This window comes from Siphateles boraxobius, unplaced genomic scaffold (assembly GCF_051911475.1).
Source record: "Siphateles boraxobius isolate OS27281-9 unplaced genomic scaffold, OSU_SipBor_1 282, whole genome shotgun sequence".
Classification (NCBI taxonomy): Eukaryota; Metazoa; Chordata; class Actinopteri; order Cypriniformes; family Leuciscidae; genus Siphateles; species Siphateles boraxobius.
This window is the reverse complement of record NW_027508900.1, coordinates 115,001-135,576: the sequence shown is the minus strand read 5'-3', so window position 1 is coordinate 135,576 and position 20,576 is coordinate 115,001. Positions and strand designations below refer to the sequence as shown.

At 44.0% G+C, this 20,576-nt stretch overlaps 1 protein-coding gene across 14 annotated transcripts in view; it reads right to left on the bottom strand.

Moving 5' to 3' along the window:
• LOC143753417 (myomegalin) overlaps window positions 1-20,576 on the bottom strand; it is a 136,900-nt gene that overhangs the window by 2,117 nt on the left and 114,207 nt on the right. For 4 of the 14 annotated variants that reach the window (XM_077245714.1, XM_077245715.1, XM_077245708.1 and 1 more), the window contains 16 exons: window positions 20,338-20,561; window positions 18,104-18,267; window positions 17,320-17,561; window positions 17,000-17,054; window positions 16,698-16,918; window positions 10,399-10,587; window positions 9,094-9,216; window positions 8,596-8,712; window positions 5,546-5,747; window positions 5,268-5,392; window positions 4,534-4,749; window positions 3,473-3,562; window positions 2,895-3,088; window positions 2,687-2,830; window positions 2,455-2,593; window positions 1,579-1,625 (listed from right to left, as the gene is read on the bottom strand). In XM_077245714.1, the coding sequence (XP_077101829.1) occupies window positions 1,579-1,625; window positions 2,455-2,593; window positions 2,687-2,830; window positions 2,895-3,088; window positions 3,473-3,562; window positions 4,534-4,749; window positions 5,268-5,392; window positions 5,546-5,747; window positions 8,596-8,712; window positions 9,094-9,216; window positions 10,399-10,587; window positions 16,698-16,918; window positions 17,000-17,054; window positions 17,320-17,561; window positions 18,104-18,267; window positions 20,338-20,561 (2,492 nt within the window). Of the gene's footprint in view, window positions 1-1,393; window positions 1,455-1,578; window positions 1,626-2,454; window positions 2,594-2,686; window positions 2,831-2,894; window positions 3,089-3,472; window positions 3,563-4,533; window positions 4,750-5,267; window positions 5,393-5,545; window positions 5,748-8,595; window positions 8,713-9,093; window positions 9,217-10,392; window positions 10,588-11,383; window positions 11,516-16,697; window positions 16,919-16,999; window positions 17,055-17,319; window positions 17,562-18,103; window positions 18,268-20,337; window positions 20,562-20,576 lie in introns of those variants that run through there. The other 10 variants (XM_077245704.1, XM_077245710.1, XM_077245706.1 and 7 more) reach the window with 8 other exon arrangements.

Genomic DNA, 20,576 nt, shown 5'->3' with positions numbered 1-20,576 from the left:
AAGAAGAATGGCATCTACGCTAAAATTAGTATTTATGTTTATTCTGAGGTTAACCGTAACCAGCCGTACCCGGGCCGTACCCAGATCAGATGGAGGACCTGCGCCTGGACAAGTCCACAACACATCCTGAAGTGTCAGCAGAGCTTGTGTCCACTAGACTCTCATCGACACGACAGCCATCGCCACTGATCCTCAACAAACTCTCCATACGTGCGTAACTCCGGTCTTCAACCAGATGAACTAGATAATATTCTGATTGTTCTAAACCAATCTAACACTCACACACCCACTCGCGCACGCACTCACTCGCGCACGCACTCACTCGCGCACACACTCACTCGCGCACACACTCACTCGCGCACACACTCACTCGCGCACGCACATTGTGTTCAATGATGCACTGAAATTTAAGCAACCAAAAATATTTGGTTTCAGCTGAAATTGGTTTCAGTTTTGGAGGGCAGAAACCATTAATTGAAATATTGACGCTTTAATAGTGTTTCTATAATGGTGTGTTTTGACAGTGTTAAACATCTATTTCATGCCACAACATGGATAAACTATAACAGGTAAGCATTGTGACGCAAGGACTGGATTGACAATATTGATTTCTCATATTTAATCAATCTTCATTTTGATGCACGAGATCTGTTTCCATTTGAATAAAAGGTCACTAAATATTATCTGTAGCTCCTGCCATCCAATAATCTTTGTGTTTGATACTTCTGATATGAAACAAAGTCTCAGCTCTCAAATTCTGTCAGGTTCATCAGCAAATTCAGTCAATGAATGTGTTTGTGTTTGTTTGATGTGTGTGACAAATGAACCGATCATTTCTTCATCTTTACTACTAGTTACAGCAGCAAATAAACATCAATGAACATCAGAAGAAGTGCAGAAAGATTCAGAACAGCTCACTGAAATCAATCAAGCAGCCAATTTGTGTCCATCAATCAGTGTTTCAACCGCCAAAAGACGTCACTATTGTGAAAATGTCATGTAACGTCACATTCCCCTCATTCAGTGACCATAAACTCAATATTCAGCTAGAAAAATAACTATAGAGAGGAGCGTTCTGATAAATATATATTTGACATATTTATTAGATTTCTATCATGAAAATAAATCTATCATGAAAATAAATTGGAATATAAACTGAATTATATGATTTAAAAGTTAATATAAAAACTGCCTAATGTGCAATTTATATGGTATAAAACTAAAGTTTTTGAGCATTGATGATAAAATGTAAATAATTATTTTAAAAAAACATTTCGGGGCATCACTAGTTGTGTTTTATGGTGCAATGGGAGTGAGCAGCACGTATGATAATATCTCTGAATCTCAAATATTCAAGCATCACGAGCTGACATGCACACGGCAGAAAACTGACCGTTACCATGGCAAAGGGAGGAAGAGGAGGAGCTTAGAGAGGAAATCCTGAGTTCATTCTTCTGGAAACACTCGGAGAAAATGAGAGAAATGGAGGAAAGGCAGAATAAAGACAGAAGGAGTTGGAGATTCAAGATGAGGGACAAACACAAGACAAACAGCACTGGACACAAACCCAACACTCACCTCTAGATTCGCTCGAGCTTTCTTCAGCACGTCTCGAGTCCTGGACACTGTCAGACAGACGCGTTTGTTAAAGCTCTGATGACATCACTACACCCAAACACAAAACCTCAAACTATTGAAACAAATCAAATGTGATCCGGTTGACTGGAGAGTGTTCAAAACTATCAAAGAGTATAAAGCCAACAGTAATAAAGGCTGTTTCACATGCTGAGACTAACTGCAGGATTCAATCGAGTGTTGTTATGAACATACTGTTCCGTTTTCAGATAGGGCTGTGCAATCTGAGCAACTTCATTTTCGATTTCGGATTCTAGCGATTAAGAAAAAATGATTGTGTCGAATTCTGTTTTGCAATTATTCTCTCATTTTCTCATTTGTTATAAATCCAGTGCCTTTTTCTTTCCTTCACAGCAGTGCGCTTTTGTTCATGCAAAACTTAATAATAATAATAATAATAATAATAATCATAAATCATAAAGTAAAGACTATTGAGCTGTGTTTTATTTCACATTCATGTCTGTGGAAGGGCATCACTGGCCTGAATACTACTGGTTAGACTGAAAAAACCTAAGCACTTTATTTAATTAGTATCTTTGCTCTATTGTTTCAATTTTTCAAAATTGGTAATAAGAATTTGTATAATTATTTCTAGCAAAATATACTTAAATCATGATATGAGTCATTTTCTTTCATGATGACAATATATATCATGATCTAAGATTTTGGTCATGTCGTGTTAAATAATAATAATTTCAATATTGACCAAAAGAATCATGATCATGTTTTTTGCTATAATCGAGCAGCCCTAGTTTCTGATTTGTTAGAGTTTCAGCAACTGGGTAAAAACTGGCGCACTGAATAGGCTGTTGGACTCACGCTGGTTGACGATGAAGGTCTCCATGCTTTCTTTGGTTCTGCTGGTGGAGCGCAAACGTGTGATGGTTCCCTGCAGAACCTCCTCCTGCTGGGCGATCCGCAGACGCAGAAACTGGATCTCCTCGCGCATCGACTGCTCCTGAGAGGAAAACAGCAGCACCATGAACATATATGTGGCCTTTCATTTTTTAGGAATCAATAAATGTTGAGCAAATGCTGCAGATGTTCAAACCCTCTGAAGGAGATGGATGGGCCCGTCGCTGCTCGGCAGAGCCGCTCGCCAGAACATCTTCAGCAGAGAGACGGCCTCATCCAGAATCTGGTGCAAGGTCTTGGTGTCCGAGAGCAGCGTCTTCACCGTGCTGTAGTCCAGAGCCTGTGAGAGACACACATGAGATTTGATTCTGACAGCTTGATCTGTCAGCAGGTCTGAGCTTCACCTTCTCCATCAGAGCTGAGTCCAGACTCTCGGTCAGCGCCGCCTCCATCCGCTGGACCAGAACCCGGGCCTCCAGAACCTGCTGCTGCAGAGACCCGTGATCTTCCACGTGCCCGACAGTGTGACGCCCGTTACTGTGGGCGAACGACCCGTCCGGAGCATCTCCTTCCAGATCCGCATGAGGCTCCAGAGAGTCTGAGGAGAACACAGATTTTACTTCTTCTCTTTGACCTATTAACTACAAGTGAACATTAGTCAAGCAAAACCATTAATAACTGGTTGTCAACCAGAAGTACTTCAGCAGGTTCAATGAGGTAGTTGGAAAGTTTATCTGTGACCGCTGACAGAACTGTTCAAACTTGAACAAGACAAACAATCTCAAGTTCTTAATAAAGGGAGAAGCCAAGTTTTATTTATGTAGCAGTTTAATTCCATTTTAATTCCATTCAAAGCTATTTAAAGGGCCTCCTTTTCAGCCACAAAGAAAAGTAAGTACATTGGCATTAACATTGCAACTGCAGTTCACGGTTAGCGTGCACACACGCACACAAACACACACACACACACACACACACACACCGTTAGTCTCCTCCATTTCTGAGTATGGCGAGTACAGAGGCCCGGCTGGAAACGGACCCACATCTCTGACAGGAGGAGAAGGAGACGGGTCTGTGGAACATGGCAGAGTGGTTAGTACAAAACACACACACACACACAAAAACCATCACGTCCATCACACGCAATGCTTATTGGCAAAAGGGTCTTTACAAAGATAACAGCAGCTATAAACAGGTTTTTAAAGATAATGCTCAATATTTTCAAGCATGATCTTAGTGTGTAACTGGTTCTACTCGACCCACTCCGAGCGGGAATCGAATCGTGGTCTCCGGCCTAGGATGCGGGCGCTCTAACAAGGAGACTAAAGACCACTACCATCAGCCGCTAGAGCGGCTCGAGATCAGGGGAGTGAGGTTTACACTCCTCCTTTTTGGCTTAGGAGAACATCAGACTACTAAATATAACTTACCCATCAACATATATTAGATATAGTCTAATATTGCCCATCACATTAATCTGACATCGCTAGCTATTATCTAAATCATTATCGCTAGCATAACACACAAGTATCTCACTACCCTGTTAACCTGCCATCCGTGCTTACCATCTTTTTTTTCTCTCGCGCGCTCACGCTTTTTACGAGTCTACCAAACAACTGTGGTAAGTAGGATCAGTCAACAAACCCAGTGAGTAATGTCAAGTCAAGTCAACCTATTTCAAGGTTTTCTCGAGCCGGGGGGTAGGCCTAACCCTAACTGCTCTCGAGTGAGCGGGCCGGAGGACGTGAATCAATCAAAACTAACTTTAGCTGGACAATAACTTTATTCTAGATCTGCTGTAAAGCCTAAACAATCTCTGTCACTGCAATCTCCTATTATCACTGTAAAGCTGCTTTGAAACAATCTATATTGTTAAAAGTGCTATATAAATAAAGGAGACTTGAATTGACTTCACACATAGCGACTACTGGCCTACAACAGTTACAAGTGCACATGCCAACAAGTCACAATAGAGTCTGTTTTCTAGTTGTTAAATTATACAAGCAAGACAGCTGAAGTGAAATGAAGTCGTCCATAGGTTACCGTGGAGAATCAGTCGTCGGTAAAGCACGTCTCTCAGTGGACTGGCCGGAACGATGGGTGACCGGCGCTGATCGGACAAGTGATCCAGCTTTTGGAGTTGAGCTCGAAGAGAACTGTTCTCCTGTACACTGACCTCCAGCTGGACCCTGAGAGCCCGAACCTCCACCAGCAGCTCTCGCAACTCCACTGACGGGCACGACACCTCATACACACAGCCTGAGAGAGGGGGGAGGAGGGGAGAGAGGAAGAGAGAGAGGGGATGGGGAGAGGGAGAGTGAGAGAATATGCAATTTGAACAGCTGTAAACTTTTGGAATATAGCACAAGTCTCATATGGACTACTTTTATGGCAGTTTTATGATACTTTTGTCGCCTTTTTCGCCTTTGTCGCCATTGGCTTTTGAATTGCTTAGTTTGGGACATTTAATTTTTTAATTAACAAAATTATTACAACATTATTTTCCTGTTATCTCTGTAAAGCTGCTTTGAAACAATCTGTATTGTAAAAAGCGCTATATAAATAAAGGTGACTTGACTTGACTTATTTCTGGAATTGGACAGGTCTGCATTTAATTGAATGTAAAAGAGCAGCCTGTCTAAACTGATGTGTTTCACTGAAAGAAAGGCACTTTTACAGGTTTGCAATAACATGAGTGTGAATAAACAATACCAGAAGAGTTTTATTTTTGAGGGTGTGATTATTCCTGTAACATGTACAGACTTGTGGTGTCTTACCTGCAGCTGTGCTCTTTTTCGCGCCACACACTCGGTTGTACAGCTGTAGTTCACTCTGTAGGGAGTGTAGAAGCTGTCTGCTCTCTGCTAACTGCTGCTGGAATAAACTCACCTCGTGCTGCAGTCTGAACACACATCACCAAATGCACAGTCTTTCATTCATGTGTATATCTCACACTCATACACAAGAGTTCCAAACACAACGATCCGAAATTGCCAGTCACTCTACTGAAACAACTTTCTTAACACGAAGCTACTCTTCATTTAGTTTCTCTGACCTGTTGTTGTGCTCCTGACTGTTTTGTCTGTCTTGTCGCAGTTGTTGGATTTGTTGACTTTGCTCACAGTTGTGCGTCTGCAGCCTCCTCAACTCCTCCTTCCATTGCTCCGCCTCTAACTCCGCCTCTAACTCCGCCTGCTGCAGGCGAACACGCCCAGACAGCACTGCCTCCCTGAGCTGCTTCACCTCTTCACTGCTGTCTGCATCGTACAAATATCAGATAATCTGTTTTTATTACAGACTTTAAGCTATACAGAGTCCTACAGACAGTGATAATCATTCTCCCAACAAAGACTCAATGTGAATTAATGTTCATGTGTTTTGATTAAATACATACCCAGCTTTAGCATTAAATGCATTATGTGATTCATTATGTGAATTTTTAAACTTGAAAATTATGTCTATGTGCTCTGCAGATGGATTAGGTGAAAGAAGAGCTATTAACAGTTGTCTAGTCATTTGGGGAAGGAATTTCTTTCTTTTCCATTGTAACGGTGGCTGTTTCAGAGTAACAAGAGTGGGATCCAGATGCAGCAAACATTTATTCAAACAAAAGTAAATCCAGGCAAAATTGATAAATGCAGACACGGGCAAGGAAGTCAAACAAAACTGACAACAAGCGCACATTACATCAATAGAAGGAAAACACCAGACAAAGAACATGAGAAACACTGGGGTATATATACACTCAAGGGGAGATTGGCAAAGAACACAAATCTGGTAACAATCAGGAATTAATCAACAAGAAAAAACTACAAAGGACTACAAAACATGGCACAGGAAACAGGAAATAACAAAAGTTTACACAAGACAAGGGGAACACAAGACAGGAATCAAGACAGAGCCCCCCTTTAAGAAGTGGATTCCAGACACTCCACATCAAAAAATAAAAAGTCCAGGAGGGTGGTGGAGCGGAGGTGGAATAGGGGAGGGATGGAGGGTGCCTACTGTTCATGGGGCCAGAGGAGGCATCTACACTCAGGGGGCCAGAGGAGACACCTACAGTTCAGGGGGCCAGAGAAGGCGTCTACAGTTCAGGGGGCCAGAGGAGGCGCCTACAGTTCAGGGGGCCATAGGAGGCGCCTACAGTTCAGGGGGCCAGAGGAAGTGCCTACAGTTCAGGGGGCCAGAGGAGGCACCTACAGTTCAGGGGGCCAGACGAGGCACCTACAGTTCAGGGGGCCAGAGGAGGCACCTACAGTTCAGGGGGCCAGAGGAGGCACCTACAGTTCAGGGGGCCAGTGGAGGTGTCTACAATTCAGGGGGCCAGAGGAGGCGTCTACAGTTCAGGGGGCCAGAGGAGGCGTCTATAGTTCAGGGGGCCAGAGAAGGCGTCGATGGTTCAGGGGGCCAGAGGAAGCGCCTACAGTTCAGGGGGCCAGAGGAGGCACCTACAGTTCAGGGGGCCAGAGGAGGCGCCTACAGTTCAGGGGGCCAGAGGAGGCGTCTACAGTTCAGGGGGCCAGAGGAGGCACCTACAGTTCAGGGGGCCAGAGGAGGCACCTACAGTACAGGGGGCCAGAGGAGGCGCCTACAGTTCAGGGGGCCAGAGGAGGTGTCTACAGTTCAGGGGGCCAGAGGAGGTGCCTACAATTCAGGGGGCCAGGGGAGGCACCAACAGTTCAGGGGGCAGAGGAGGCGTCTATAGTTCAGGGGGCCAGAGGAGGCGTCTATAGTTCAGGGGGCCAGAAGAGGCGTCTACAGTTCAGGGGGCCAGGGGAGGTGTCTATAGTTCAGGGGGCCAGAGGAGGCGTTTATAGTTCAGGGGGCCAGAGGAGGCGTCTACAGTTCAGGGGGCCAGAGGAGGCGTCTACAGTTCAGGGGGCCAGAGGAGGCGTCTATAGTTCAGGGGGCCAGAGGAAGCGCCTACAGTTCAGGGGGCCAGGGGAAGCACCTACAGTTCAGGGGGCCAGACGAGGCACCTACAGTTCAGGGGGCCAGGGGAGGCGTCTATAGTTCAGGGGGCCAGTGGAGGTGTCTACAGTTCAGGGGGCCAGAGGAGGCGTCTATAGTTCAGGGGGCCAGAGGAGGCGTCTACAGTTCAGGGGGCCAGGGGAGGCGTCTATAGTTCAGGGGGCCAGAGGAGGCGTCTATAGTTCAGGGGGCCAGAGGAGGCGTCTACAGTTCAGGGGGCCAGAGGAGGCGTCTACAGTTCAGGGGGCCAGAGGAGGCGTCTATAGTTCGGGGGGCCAGAGGAAGCGCCTACAGTTCGGGGGGCCAGAGGAGGCACCTACAGTTCAGGGGGCCAGACGAGGCACCTACAGTTCAGGGGGCCAGAGGAGGCACCTACAGTTCAGGGGGCCAGAGGAGGCACCTACAGTTCAGGGGGCCAGAGGAGGCACCTACAGTTCAGGTGGCCAGTGGAGGTGTCTACAGTTCAGGGGGCCAGAGGAGGTGTCTACAGTGCAGGCTAAAAATATCTCCTTAACCTGGCATGAACACATTATACATTTCTATTATTCAAATCAGTTAAATGATTATTAGGCTGCAAAAACTAGGTCAGCCGGAACTTCCTATAACACTCAATGTACTCGTTACATCATAAGAAGAATGGCATCTACGCTAATATTAGTCTCTCTGTTTATTATGTTTATCCCCTGTGAAGGCCTCATCGACATCGACACTGATCCTCAACAAACTCGTCTACATACCGGCATGATTCCGATCTTCGACCAGATGGAACTGCATAATATTCTGAATATTCTGATCCAATCTGACTTCTGACCTGTAATGCTGCCTGAATTATAATCATACACAGTTCGTTCATTGTTGTTTTTTGCTCCATTCTGCCACTGATGGAGTTTTGGTTCCTTTCCACTGTTGCCTTTTGCGCCTTTGACTTGGCTTTGGCTTGGCTTTGGCTTTTGGCTTGCTTAGTTGGGGACATTTAATATTCAACAGTATTATTGATCTGACTGCATTGACACCACGATATGAACTGAACTGTTGTGTGTGTGTGTGTGTGTGTGTGTGTGTGTGTGTGTGTGTGTGTGTGTGTGTGTGTGTGTGTGTGTGTGTGTGTGTGTGTGTGTGTGTGTGTGTGTTTACCTCTGCTGGCTTGTATCCTGGACTGTAGTGCCAGATTTTCTGCCTTTAATGCTCTGATTTCATTGGTCAGTTGACTGACTGCACCATGGCTCTGGATAAAGATGTTGGTTGGAGCCGCTGTCACACACACACACATTAGAAGCCATAAGTTTGTCTGTAATGGTTTTTACATCTGTAAACAAGCACACAAATGACTTAAACACTGTCATTTTGCAACAGCTCAGGGATATCTGCAGTGAGTCATCAAGGCTGAACAGAGATTTATTGGCTGATTGAGAACACTGTGTTGATTGAACTGTTGTATAAAAGAAATGTGACACTGACAGTCATCGTTATTCTTAATATCAGTCATGTGATGATGATCTGGTGTCCAATCACAGCAGTGATAATCATATTTAGATAAAAATTAAGATGAAAGTGTCACACACACACACACACACACACACACACACACACAAACACACACACTCACTCACTCACTCACTCACACACACACACCTGTGTCTCTCGCTGTGGACAGGCGTCCCTGTAACTGCTGTCTCAATCTCTCGTTGGTTCTGATGGAATCTTCCAGTCGTTGACGCAGAGATCGAATCTCTCTCAGATGCTCATCGATCACTTCTACACCCGTCAAAATCATCACTTCATGATCATCACATCATAATCATCACATCATCTTTTATTACTTAGTATTTTTGTCTTGTTTCCAGTCAAAACATCTAAAAATTCTTAAATCAAGATGCATTTACTAGATGAGTAAAATGACATAACATATTATGTCCTGTTTTCTGAGGGAATTAATCAAAATTAAGTGAGTTGTTGCTTAAAAAAAGCAAAATTATCTGCCAATGGGGTAAGAAAAATAATGTTAATTGAAAGATAAACAAGATTATTTTTCTTACCCCATTGGCAGATAATTTAGCTTGTTTTAAAATCTGAGAAACCAGCAGAAAACTGCAGAAAAAATACTGGAAAGTATCAAACAGAGAAACTCCCACCCCCTTCCTTCTGAGCTCATTCCAAAGCCACGCCCCCAAAACATATGAACCAAGATGCCGACCGCTCAGCTGGAGGACGCGTTTACCAGTGCGAAGCGGAGAGGAGCGCAGTGCGATTGAGTGACATCATGTCAGAATCACGGGTAATAAAATACCTTTGTGACTGCTCTTTCTCTGCCATAATTGTGAGACTTCGTGGCTTGTGGTCGGTACGCGCCTCTCCTCTTCCGAAATGAGCGAGTCAACCGAGTGCGCCGCATGTGGACAGCTCCTGTTGTAGCAGGGCTGGTAGCCATAGCAATGAGGGAGAGTGACAGTCGCCCAGCCAATCAGAGCACTCGGTCCGAATGGAATAATGAGCTGTGTTTATTGCAGCCCTGAGAGGACTACAGACACTCTATTTTTATAAACTCCTTTTCAGATTACTTACATTTTAGATATGTATTGTTATATAAAGACAGTTTAAACAAATTTTGCAAAAAGTGTTTTAGAAACACATTGCCTTTAAGCAAAAACTCCCTTAATTTTGATTAATTTCCCCAGAAAACAAGACTTAATATCTTATGTCGTTTTACTCATTTAGTAAATGCATCTTGATTTAAGAAATGTTTGATATTTGGACTGGAAACAAGACAAAAATACTGATATTAATAAATACTAATATTAATAGATACTAATATTAATACTAATGAATAATAATCATCACATCATAATCATGGCAACTCTGTCCATGAATTTGTTCTTGTAGTTCATCAGTTTTTTTTTATTTAAATCACTAATTGAGCTGCAATAGTCACACACACACCTGATTGGCTGTTGCCAGACTGATAATACGATGATCCATTAAAACCTCTGATTGGTTGAATCATATTCTCCATGTCCCACAATGAATCTGTCTGCACAGATGGGCCTCCACTTTTCCCCAGTGCATGATGGGATACAGGCGTGTGCGCGGTCAGCTGATAGCTGGAGAGAGAGTGTGGTGCGCTGAATGCTGGTGGAGAAAGAGTAATAATCTCATTAACGATCGTCACACACACTCATAATGCAAAGAAAAGCAGAACAGCGAAGTCTAAACACAGAAGAAGTTTGTTTTGTGAGTGCAGTTTCAGATCAGGACTGTTCGTCACTTATAGCTCTTTTGCACAGATACGCTGCTTGATCTGATCTGTTCTGCATATTTCCACCAAAGAAAAGATGATTCTTGACCCTCCAAACATAATAATATCGGTACAAAGTATTTTTTTTTAAAAACCCAATAACAACAGAAAATGCCAAATGAAACTACATTGTTCCTGTTATTCCACAAGCGTTTCACACTTTTAAGCACTAATGACAGGCGACAAGCTTCAGCTCTAGAAACTTTATTCTGCCTGTCCGTCTCAAATAAAATGACTGATTACTGTTTTTTAATTATATCATGAAACATTAACAGATGTATATGTGGTGTTTGAGACAATATTTGCACAAATTTGAACTGAAAATCAGTTGCTACGTTCACACTGACAGCGACGGGATCACAGCGAGAGTCCCTAATCTGATGGTTTCTAGCAGGTGTAAGCAACAGAATTCACCAGGTTTATGAATATGAATAAATAATAATATATAGGAAAAAAAGTCACTTTACCAACACGTTTTATGGGAGAGTCTCTAAATGTATAACCTGTGCTGAAATGAGGGGTTTCATGACACTTCAGATCATTCACAGCTTATCTGACTTCATTGACTCTGAATGTTAGTCAGACACACACACACACACACACACACACACACACAAACCATCTGCTCACTTCTCATCGGTGGCCTGTGGCCGTCAGGGTCAGGGCAGGTCAGGGGGGCAAAGGTTACGGTATTAGCATGACCCCAGCAGCTGTGGGTCTGGATCTGAGGCTGTGAGCTGGACGAGAGCTCGTTGATAACACCTGCAGATGGTGGAGTGGTTACTACTGTACTGATTGTGTTACTACTGCACTGATTGTGTTACTACTGCACTGATTGTGTTCCTACTGCACTGATTGTGTTACTACTGCACTGATTGTGTTATTGTGTTACGACTGCACTGATTGTGTTACTACTGCACTGATTGTGTTACTACTGCACTGATTGTGTTACTACTGCACTGATCTACTGCACTGATTGTGTTACTACTGCACTGATTGTGTTACTACTGCACTGATTGTGTTACATCTGCACAGATTGTTACTACTGCACTGACTGTGTTACATCTGCACAGATTGTGTTACATATGCACAGATTGTGTTACTACTGCACTGATTGTGTTACATCTGCACCGATTGTGTTACATATGCACCGATTGTGTTACTACTGCACTGATTGTGTTACTACTTCACCGATTGTGTTACTACTGCACTGATTATGTTACATCTGCGCAGATTGTGTTACATCTGCACTGATTGTGTTACATCTGCACTGATTGTGTTACTACTGCACCGATTGTGTTACTACTGCACTGATTGTGTTACTACTGCACTGATTGTGTTACATCTGGACTGATTGTTACTACTGCACTGACTGTTACATCTGCACAGATTGTGTTACTACTGCATTGATTGTGTTACTACTGCACTGATTGTGTTACTACTGCACTGACTGTGTTACATCTGCAAAGATTGTGTTACATATGCACAGATTGTGTTACTACTGCACTGATTGTGTTACTACTGCACTGATTGTGTTACATCTGCACCGATTGTGTTACATATGCACCGATTGTGTTACTATTGCACTGATTGTGTTACCTCTGTGAGCTGGACGAGAGCTCGTTGATAACACCTGCAGATGGTGGAGCGGTTACTACTGTACTGATTGTGTTACTACTGCACTGATTGTGTTACTACTGCACTGATTGTGTTACTACTGCACTGATTGTGTTACATCTGCACAGATTGTGTTACATCTGCACAGATTGTTACTACTGCACTGACTGTGTTACATCTGCACAGATTGTGTTACATATGCACAGATTGTGTTACTACTTCACTGATTGTGTTATATCTGCACCGATTGTGTTACATATGCACCGATTGTGTTACTACTGCACCGATTGTGTTACTACTGAACTGATTCCGATTGTGTTACATATGCACCGATTGTGTTACATATGCACCGATTGTGTTACTACTGCACCGATTGTGTTACATCTGCACAGATTGTGTTACATCTGCACTGATTGTGTAAAATCTGCACTGATTGTGTTACTACTGCACTGATTGTGTTACTACTGCACTGATTGTGTTACATCTGCACTGATTGTGTTTCATCTGCACAGATTGTTACTACGGCACTGACTGTGTTACATCTACACAGATTGTGTTACATATGCACAGATTGTGTTACTACTGCACTGATTGTGTTACTATTGCACTGATTGTGTTACTACTGCACTGATTGTGTTACTACTGCACTGATTGTGTTACTACTGCACAGATTGTTCCTACTGCACTGACTGTGTTACATCTGCACAGATTGTGTTACATATGCACAGATTGTGTTACTACTGCACTGATTGTGTTACATCTGCACCGATTGTGTTACTACTGCACTGATTGTGTTACATATGCACCGATTGTGTTACTACTGCACTGATTGTGTTGCATCTACACCGATTGTGTTACTACTGCACCGATTGTTACATCTGCACTGATTGTGTTACTACTGCACCGATCTACTGCACTGATTGTGTTAAATCTGCACCGATTCTGTTACATCTCTACTGATTGTGTTACTTCTGCACTGATTGTGTTACTTGTGTACTTGTGTTACTTATGCACCGATTGTGTTACTTGTGTTACTTCTGCACTGATTGTATTACTTCTGCACTGATTGTGTTACTACTGCACTGATTGTGTTACTACTGCACCGATTGTGTTACTACTGCACCGATTGTGTTACATCTACACTGATTGCATTACTTCTGCACTGATTGTGTTTCTTGTCGGTATTTCGATTCTCTGTGCCAGTTCATGTTCTATGGAGATTGTTGCCAGTCCATTAACTCTGTTCCCTGTTCACAAAACGTTCCCCATTCAAAGCAATCGGGACGTCACATATGAAACAGCCAGCCACCGCTGTCAGCGAGCCGAGCCGCCGTATTCAATCACTGAGGGCGCGCGCCGCACCCATACCTCCGGTTCAGTTTCCCGAGCCCACGACGTGCGGCGAAAACATTGTCGGTGTAACTGCCACGGTTCATTTCGTCTGCGACAATCTTTGCGGCATCCATCTTCATTGAATTTTGATATCAGATAGAGCCGGCCAGAGCACAGCATAATAAGTAGCCATGCGGTTCACTTGGAGGGCGGGGGCAAAAGTGACGGGTTATTCAGTATGGATATACACACAGACAATGACACGCCACGCCCCTACTGCATGCTAGAATCTCCGAAAACAAGCCGATTTTAATCTCAAAATGTAAGCTTTTAAATATACCAATACTGCTATCTCAAACATGGAGAGGCTTCTTCGTGATTTCAATTAACAGATTCGGCAAAAAATTGAAATCCACCAATTTTTAAAAAAAAGTCTTCTTTCTCATTTTGCTTGAAAGTTGTGCTGCCGACTTGTGTCCCTGGTTTCTGTGACGGGTCACATATGTCTACATATGAGTGCAAAAGCACCTGTGAAAACTTTTTATTAATAAGTATAATGGCCAGCAGAGGGCAGTAGAAGACCACTTATTGGCTCACTTTCATTTTGACAGACCTGATTTTCACCAGTATTCTGCACTAAAGCAAACCTGTTTTTCCATGTTAACTATTATAAGACAATCATTTTTTTATCAAAGTGTATCACGTCATTGGTATTGACACTTCACATCAATGCTAGCAATGTGGAAAATCATGGTAAATCACAATAGAAACATGGCAAATCATAGTAAATAATACTATTACATGGTGTATCATGGCAAATAATGCTAGCAATGTGATGAATCATGGTAAATCATGCTACAATCCTGGTAAATCATTCTAGAATGTGGTATATCATGATAAATCATCCTATAACATGGTAAATCATGGTAAACTGGTAAATCATGATAGAATCATATTAAATCATACTGGAATGTGTTCAATTGTAGTAAACCATGCTAGAACAGGGTAATCAGGGTGAACATGGTGAATCATACTGGAACTTGGTATATCATGGTAAACTGTGGTAGATCATGCTAGATTCATAGTAAATCATACTGGAGCATGGTAAATCATGCTAAAACATGGTCTATTCCATCTATGATGTCAGTGGTTAAATGCTTGCTACATAAAACTTAATGTCTTTTGATGCTTGTGTGGTTAAAAATCTTAAGTGCCTTAACTGCTTGAATATCGCTAAATGCTGCTTGCAGCTTTAATTCTAAACTGTTTTAATTATTCAGATTTCCTTTGATTATGCTCTCCTGTGAGAGCTCTTCGGCCTCTGCCACAGCGCCAGGGCCCACACCCTCCTCCGGCGGCTCGAGGTGAACCAAAAACAACTGATACCAGCTCTCAGTGATATGTGTCGGGTCCCCGCTATGATAACAATAACTTTCTCAAATGTTTACAGAACAAGCGGGAACCCAGTGTCCCTGTATCTTTTTCTATTGCTGTTCGATTACATGATAGAAAGTCTAAAGCCTTCAAAAGCCGTACAGCAAACCCATCTAATCTGGTGCCTATTACACGACATACTAAGATTGCTGTGGGGACAAAAAGTAAGACTGTTAAGTTAGCACTTTTAAACATCCGATCACAAAAATAAATCACTTATAGTCAACGACTTAATAACCACATACAACCTGGATTTTATGTTGCTAAATGAAACTTGGCTAGAAGAAAGTTGCAGTGCAACAGTCCTCAATGAAACAGCCCCTCCTAACTTTACTTTTATGAGTGTCTGCAGAGCTGTCAGAAGAGGCGGAGGTTTAGCTGCTCTTTATAAAGATGTCTATCAATGTAAGCAAATATCATTTGGGAAATACCCGTCTTTCGAATATGGTAAATGGTAAATGGACTGCATTTATATAGCGCTTTCACAGACCGAATGGCCACCAAAGCGCTTTACATATTTGCCTCACATTCACCCATTCATACACACATTCATACACCGACGGCGGTGTCAGCCATGCAAGGCGCCACCCAGCTCGTCGGGAGCAGTTGGGGTTAGGTGTCTTGCTCATGGGCACCTCGACACTTGGTCAGGTGGAACCGGGGATTGAACCACCAACCTATCTGGGTATTGTGTTAAAAGGTGCCCCACGCATTTTACTTATCATTGTTTACAGGCCTCCAAAATACTCTCCAGCTTTTGCTGAGAACTTAACAGAACTGCTATCAACAATTTCCTCAGAGTTTGACTGCTTTGCCATTGCTGGAGATTTTAACATTCACATAGATAATGCAGAAAACAATATGGCAAAAGAAATCAAAACTGTTTTAAAAACTTTTGATCTGACTCAGCATGTACATGGACCCACACATAATCGTGGACACACTCTAGATTTACTAATCAGTAAAAGTCTAAACATTTCATCAATTGTTATTAAGGATGTAGCACTGTCTGATCATTTTTGTATTTTCTTTGATATATTGATCTCTCCTGCCATTGAAGCTAGATCTGTGTCTGTCAAGAAGAGATGCTTAAATGAGAACACTAGTGTACTATTTACGAAGGCTATATCTTTAACACCAAGCTTATCTGCTGACACTGTTGTTTTTCTCCTTGATTCTTTTAACTCAAAAGTTAAGAGTGTAATTGATGATATTGCTCCTGTGAAAGTCAGGAAGAAGAGTGGCAGACAAAAAGCACCTTGGAGAAACTCAACAGCAGTGCAAAATATGAAAAGACAATGCAGAAAAGCAGAGCGCATGTGGCGGAAGACAAAACTTGTAGTCCATTATAACATCTACAAAGACAGCATCCATGCTTTCAATAAGGAACTAGGCAAAGCTAGACAGACTGTTTATTCACTCAGGAGAAGTACAAGAGTACATTCAGGAGAAATGTGTTTGTAATAAACTGAACAGGAGGTGAAACACTGATTACACCGCAGCGGGACTCAGTTTATTTTGCGTTGCATGGTGTTTGTGTAATTGTGAATTATTTTTGCACCTCCATTTGTCTCGGGCTCCATCTCCTCCTGTGCAAACTCACTGTCTGAGCACAGCTCCTCATTGGTGGAGCCCCTCTCATCCGACACGAAGGAGATGCAATCTGATTGGTCGGTTGTCTCAGAGGGGGCGTGGCTGCTGCAGGGCTGGTCACTGCGCTTCTGTAACTGTGTGTGAAGAGACTCGATGATCTGATCTTTGTGTTGGAGCTCCTTACTCAACCTGTGGAAGACATGAACATGATCATCTGCGATCAATAATCTGAAGTGAAGAAATACACAATAATCCTGAGGAGACACTGACCTCAGTGCTAGCAGCTCGTGACCCGCTTTATCGTCTCGCTGCTCTGAATGATCACCTGACGACAGAGACAGCATGAGATGAAGGACTGGAGGACAATCTCAGTAAAGCACACAAAACTCAAAGCTTCATCACTGCTGATGCCTGATGTTCCTCTGAAGAGTTTTACTGCACAGTCTGAAGCTTCTGCTGCTGAAGATTATTATTGTGTGTATTTGTGTGTGTGTGTGTGCGCGTGTGTGTGTGTGTGTGTGAGAGAGTGAGTGTGTGAGAGTGTGTGTGTGTGTGTGTGTGTGTGTGTGTGTGTGTGTGTGTGTACGCACGCTCACGTCCACTGATCTTGCTACTGACTCTCTGAGCGAGTGAGGAACTCTGGGAAAGCTGCTCTCGGAAGCTCTGGCTCATGTAGTAGTCAATGTCGTTGGCGCGCAACAGCTCCTCGAAGGCTTTGGTGGTGTCGCTCAGGTGTTGTGTGAGTATGTGGCAGATTCCTCTGCCTTCTCTCATCTTCTGCCTCAGGTGTGACAGCTCCCGCGCCTGGGCCTGGACCAGCGTGTTGTACTTCCTGTACAGACAGGAAGAGGAAAGGTTTGTTGCTTTTGCGTTTTTGAGGTTTGTGCAGAGATAACGGACAATCGTTTGCACCTTCGAACCTATTTCAGGGAGTGCATTCTCAAGACTCCAGGCACTTTTTTATGCGGATGGGCGGCTGGAGCGTGTTAAGGGTTTTCTGTTAGAACGGTGTCGTGTTAGCAGCCCCTAAAAGTTAATAACTAATGATCTTCGCAACGGAAGTGAATCAATCAAAACTAACTTTTGGTGGACAATAACTTTATCCTAGAACTGTGGTAAAGCAGAAACAATCTGTTACGGTAATTTCTATTATCACTGTAAAGCTGCTTTGAAACAATCTATACTGTTAAAGCGCTTTATAAATGGTGACTTGACTTTATAACAGATATACACGCTGTTGCTGCACCCAGAGTCCTGGAAGAGCTTTTCTGAGCAGTGTGTGAGCAGTGTGTGAGTAGTGTGCGAGTAGTGTGTGAGCAGTGTGTGAGCTGTGTGAGGTGTGTGTGTGTGTGTGTGTGTGTGTGTGAGACTCACCCAGGCCAGGTGGCACATCTGCCCTCCTCAAGGCTCTTGCTCTGGATCTGCATCTCCAGCAGCGCCACTCGAGTCACCAGCTCCTGCATCTCTCGGCTGGGTCTCAGTGGCCCATCAGACTGCCAGCCCTCGTCCTCCTCCAGAGCCTCAAACGCCCAGTTCACCTGAAACAATGAACATGGATGAACACAAACTATTCATCTAAGGTAAACACAGAAGTAGGAGAATGTGGAGTGACATGAAATCAACAATCCATTATACAGTTTAGTGACTGACCAGTCACAGTCAAGTATTTAAGATAAACGTATCGAAGTATAATGTGATTAACTCTGAATGAGGCGTGTATACAGTAACAGCTAGCGCTACATTGCACGGCGTCAGTACAGTAACAGATGGCGTAGCCTTGTGCGGCATCAGTACAGTAACAACTAGCGCTAACTTGCACGGCATCAGTACAGTAACAGATGGCGTTACCTTGTGCGGCGTCAATACAGTAACAACTTGCGCTAACTTGCGCGGCGTCAGTACAGTAACAGATGGTGTTGCCTTGTGCGGCGTCAATACAGTAACAACTAGCGCTAACTTGCGTGGCGTCAGTACAGTAACAGATGGCGTTGTCTTGCGCCGGCGTCAGTACAGTAACAGCTAGCGCTACCTTGCACAGCATCAGTACAGTAACAGATGACATTACCTTGTGCGGCACCAGTACAGTAACAACTAGCGCTAACTTGCACGGCATCAGTACAGTAACAGATGGCGTTACCTTGTGCGGCGTCAATACAGTAACAACTAGCGCTAACTTGCGCGGCGTCAGTACAGTAACAGATGGCGTTGCCTTGTGCGGCGTTAATACAGTAACAACTAGCGTTACCTTGCACGGCATCAGTACAGTAACAGATGGCGTTACCTTGTGCGGCGTCAATAGAGTAACAACTAGCGCTAACTTGCGCGGCGTCAGTACAGTAACAGATGGCGTTGTGTTGCGCCGGCGTCAGTACAGTAACAGCTAGCGCTACCTTGCACAGCGTCAGTACAGTAACAGATGACATTACCTTGTGCGGCGCCAGTACAGTAACAACTAGTGCTACCTTGTGCGGCATCAGTACAGTAACAGATGGCGTTACCTTGCACGCCGTCAGTACAGTAAAAGATGCCGTTACCTTGCGCGGTGTCAGTACAGTAATAGATGGCATTATCTTGCACGGCATCAGTACAGTAAATTATGGCGTTACCTTGCACGGCGTCAGTACAGTAATAGATTGCATTACCTTGCACGGCATCAGTGCAGTAACAGATGGCGTTACCTTGCACGGCATCAGTACAGTAAATTATGGCGTTACCTTGCGCGGTGTCAGTACAGTAATAGATGGCGTTACCTTGCGCGGCGTCAGTACAGTAATAGATGGCATTATCTTGCACGGCGTCAGTACAGTAAATTATGGCGTTACCTTGCACGGCGTCAGTACAGTAATAGATTGCATTACCTTGCACGGCATCAGTGCAGTAACAGATGGCGTTACCTTGCACGGCATCAGTACAGTAAATTATGGCGTTACCTTGCGCGGCGTCAGTACAGTAATAGATGGCATTACCTTGCACGGCGACAGTACAGTAACAGATGGCGTTACTTTGCGTGGCGTCAGTACAGTTAATTAGATATGCTGTTACCTTGCATGGCATCAGTACATTAATAGATGACGTTGCGACGTCAGTACAGAAAGAGATGGAGTTACCTTGCGCGGCGTCAGCACAGTAGTAGATGGCGTTACCTTGCGGGGCGTCAGTACAGTAATAGATGGCATTACCTTGCACGGCGTCAGTACAGTAGATTATGGCGTTACCTTGCGCGGCGTCAGTACAGTAATATATGGCATTACCTTGCACGACGTCAGTGCAGTAACAGATGGCGTTACCTTGTGCGTCGTCAGTACAGTAACAGATGACGTTACCTTGTTTGGCGTCAATACAGTAACAGATGGTGTTACCTTGTGCGGCGTCAGTAGAGTAACAGATGGGGTTACCTTGTGCGGCGTCAGTACAGTAAAAGATGGCGTTACCTTGCGCGGTGTCAGTACATTAACAGATGGCGTTACTTTGCGTGGCGTCAGTACAGTTAATTAGATATGCCGTTACCTTGCATGGCATCAGTACAGTAATAGATGACGTTGCGACGTCAGTACAGTAAGAGATGGAGTTACCTTGCACGGCGTCATTACAGTAGTAGATGGCGTTACCTTGCGGGGCGTGCGCTCCAGGCTGGAAGCGTAGTCGGAGGTGGTCGAGAGCGAGCGCATGCGCAGCTGCAGGCTGCGGATCACTTTGTGGGAGCGAGAGAGTTGTGCGCGCAGGTCCTGCACCAAACACTTCAGTGAGGACGGGTCGTCGCTGTCGCCATGCCAACCGAAGCGTTGGTTCCCCGTCACCGAGAGAGAGCCGCACATCTCCAACTCATCAAACTCTGACAGACAGATGG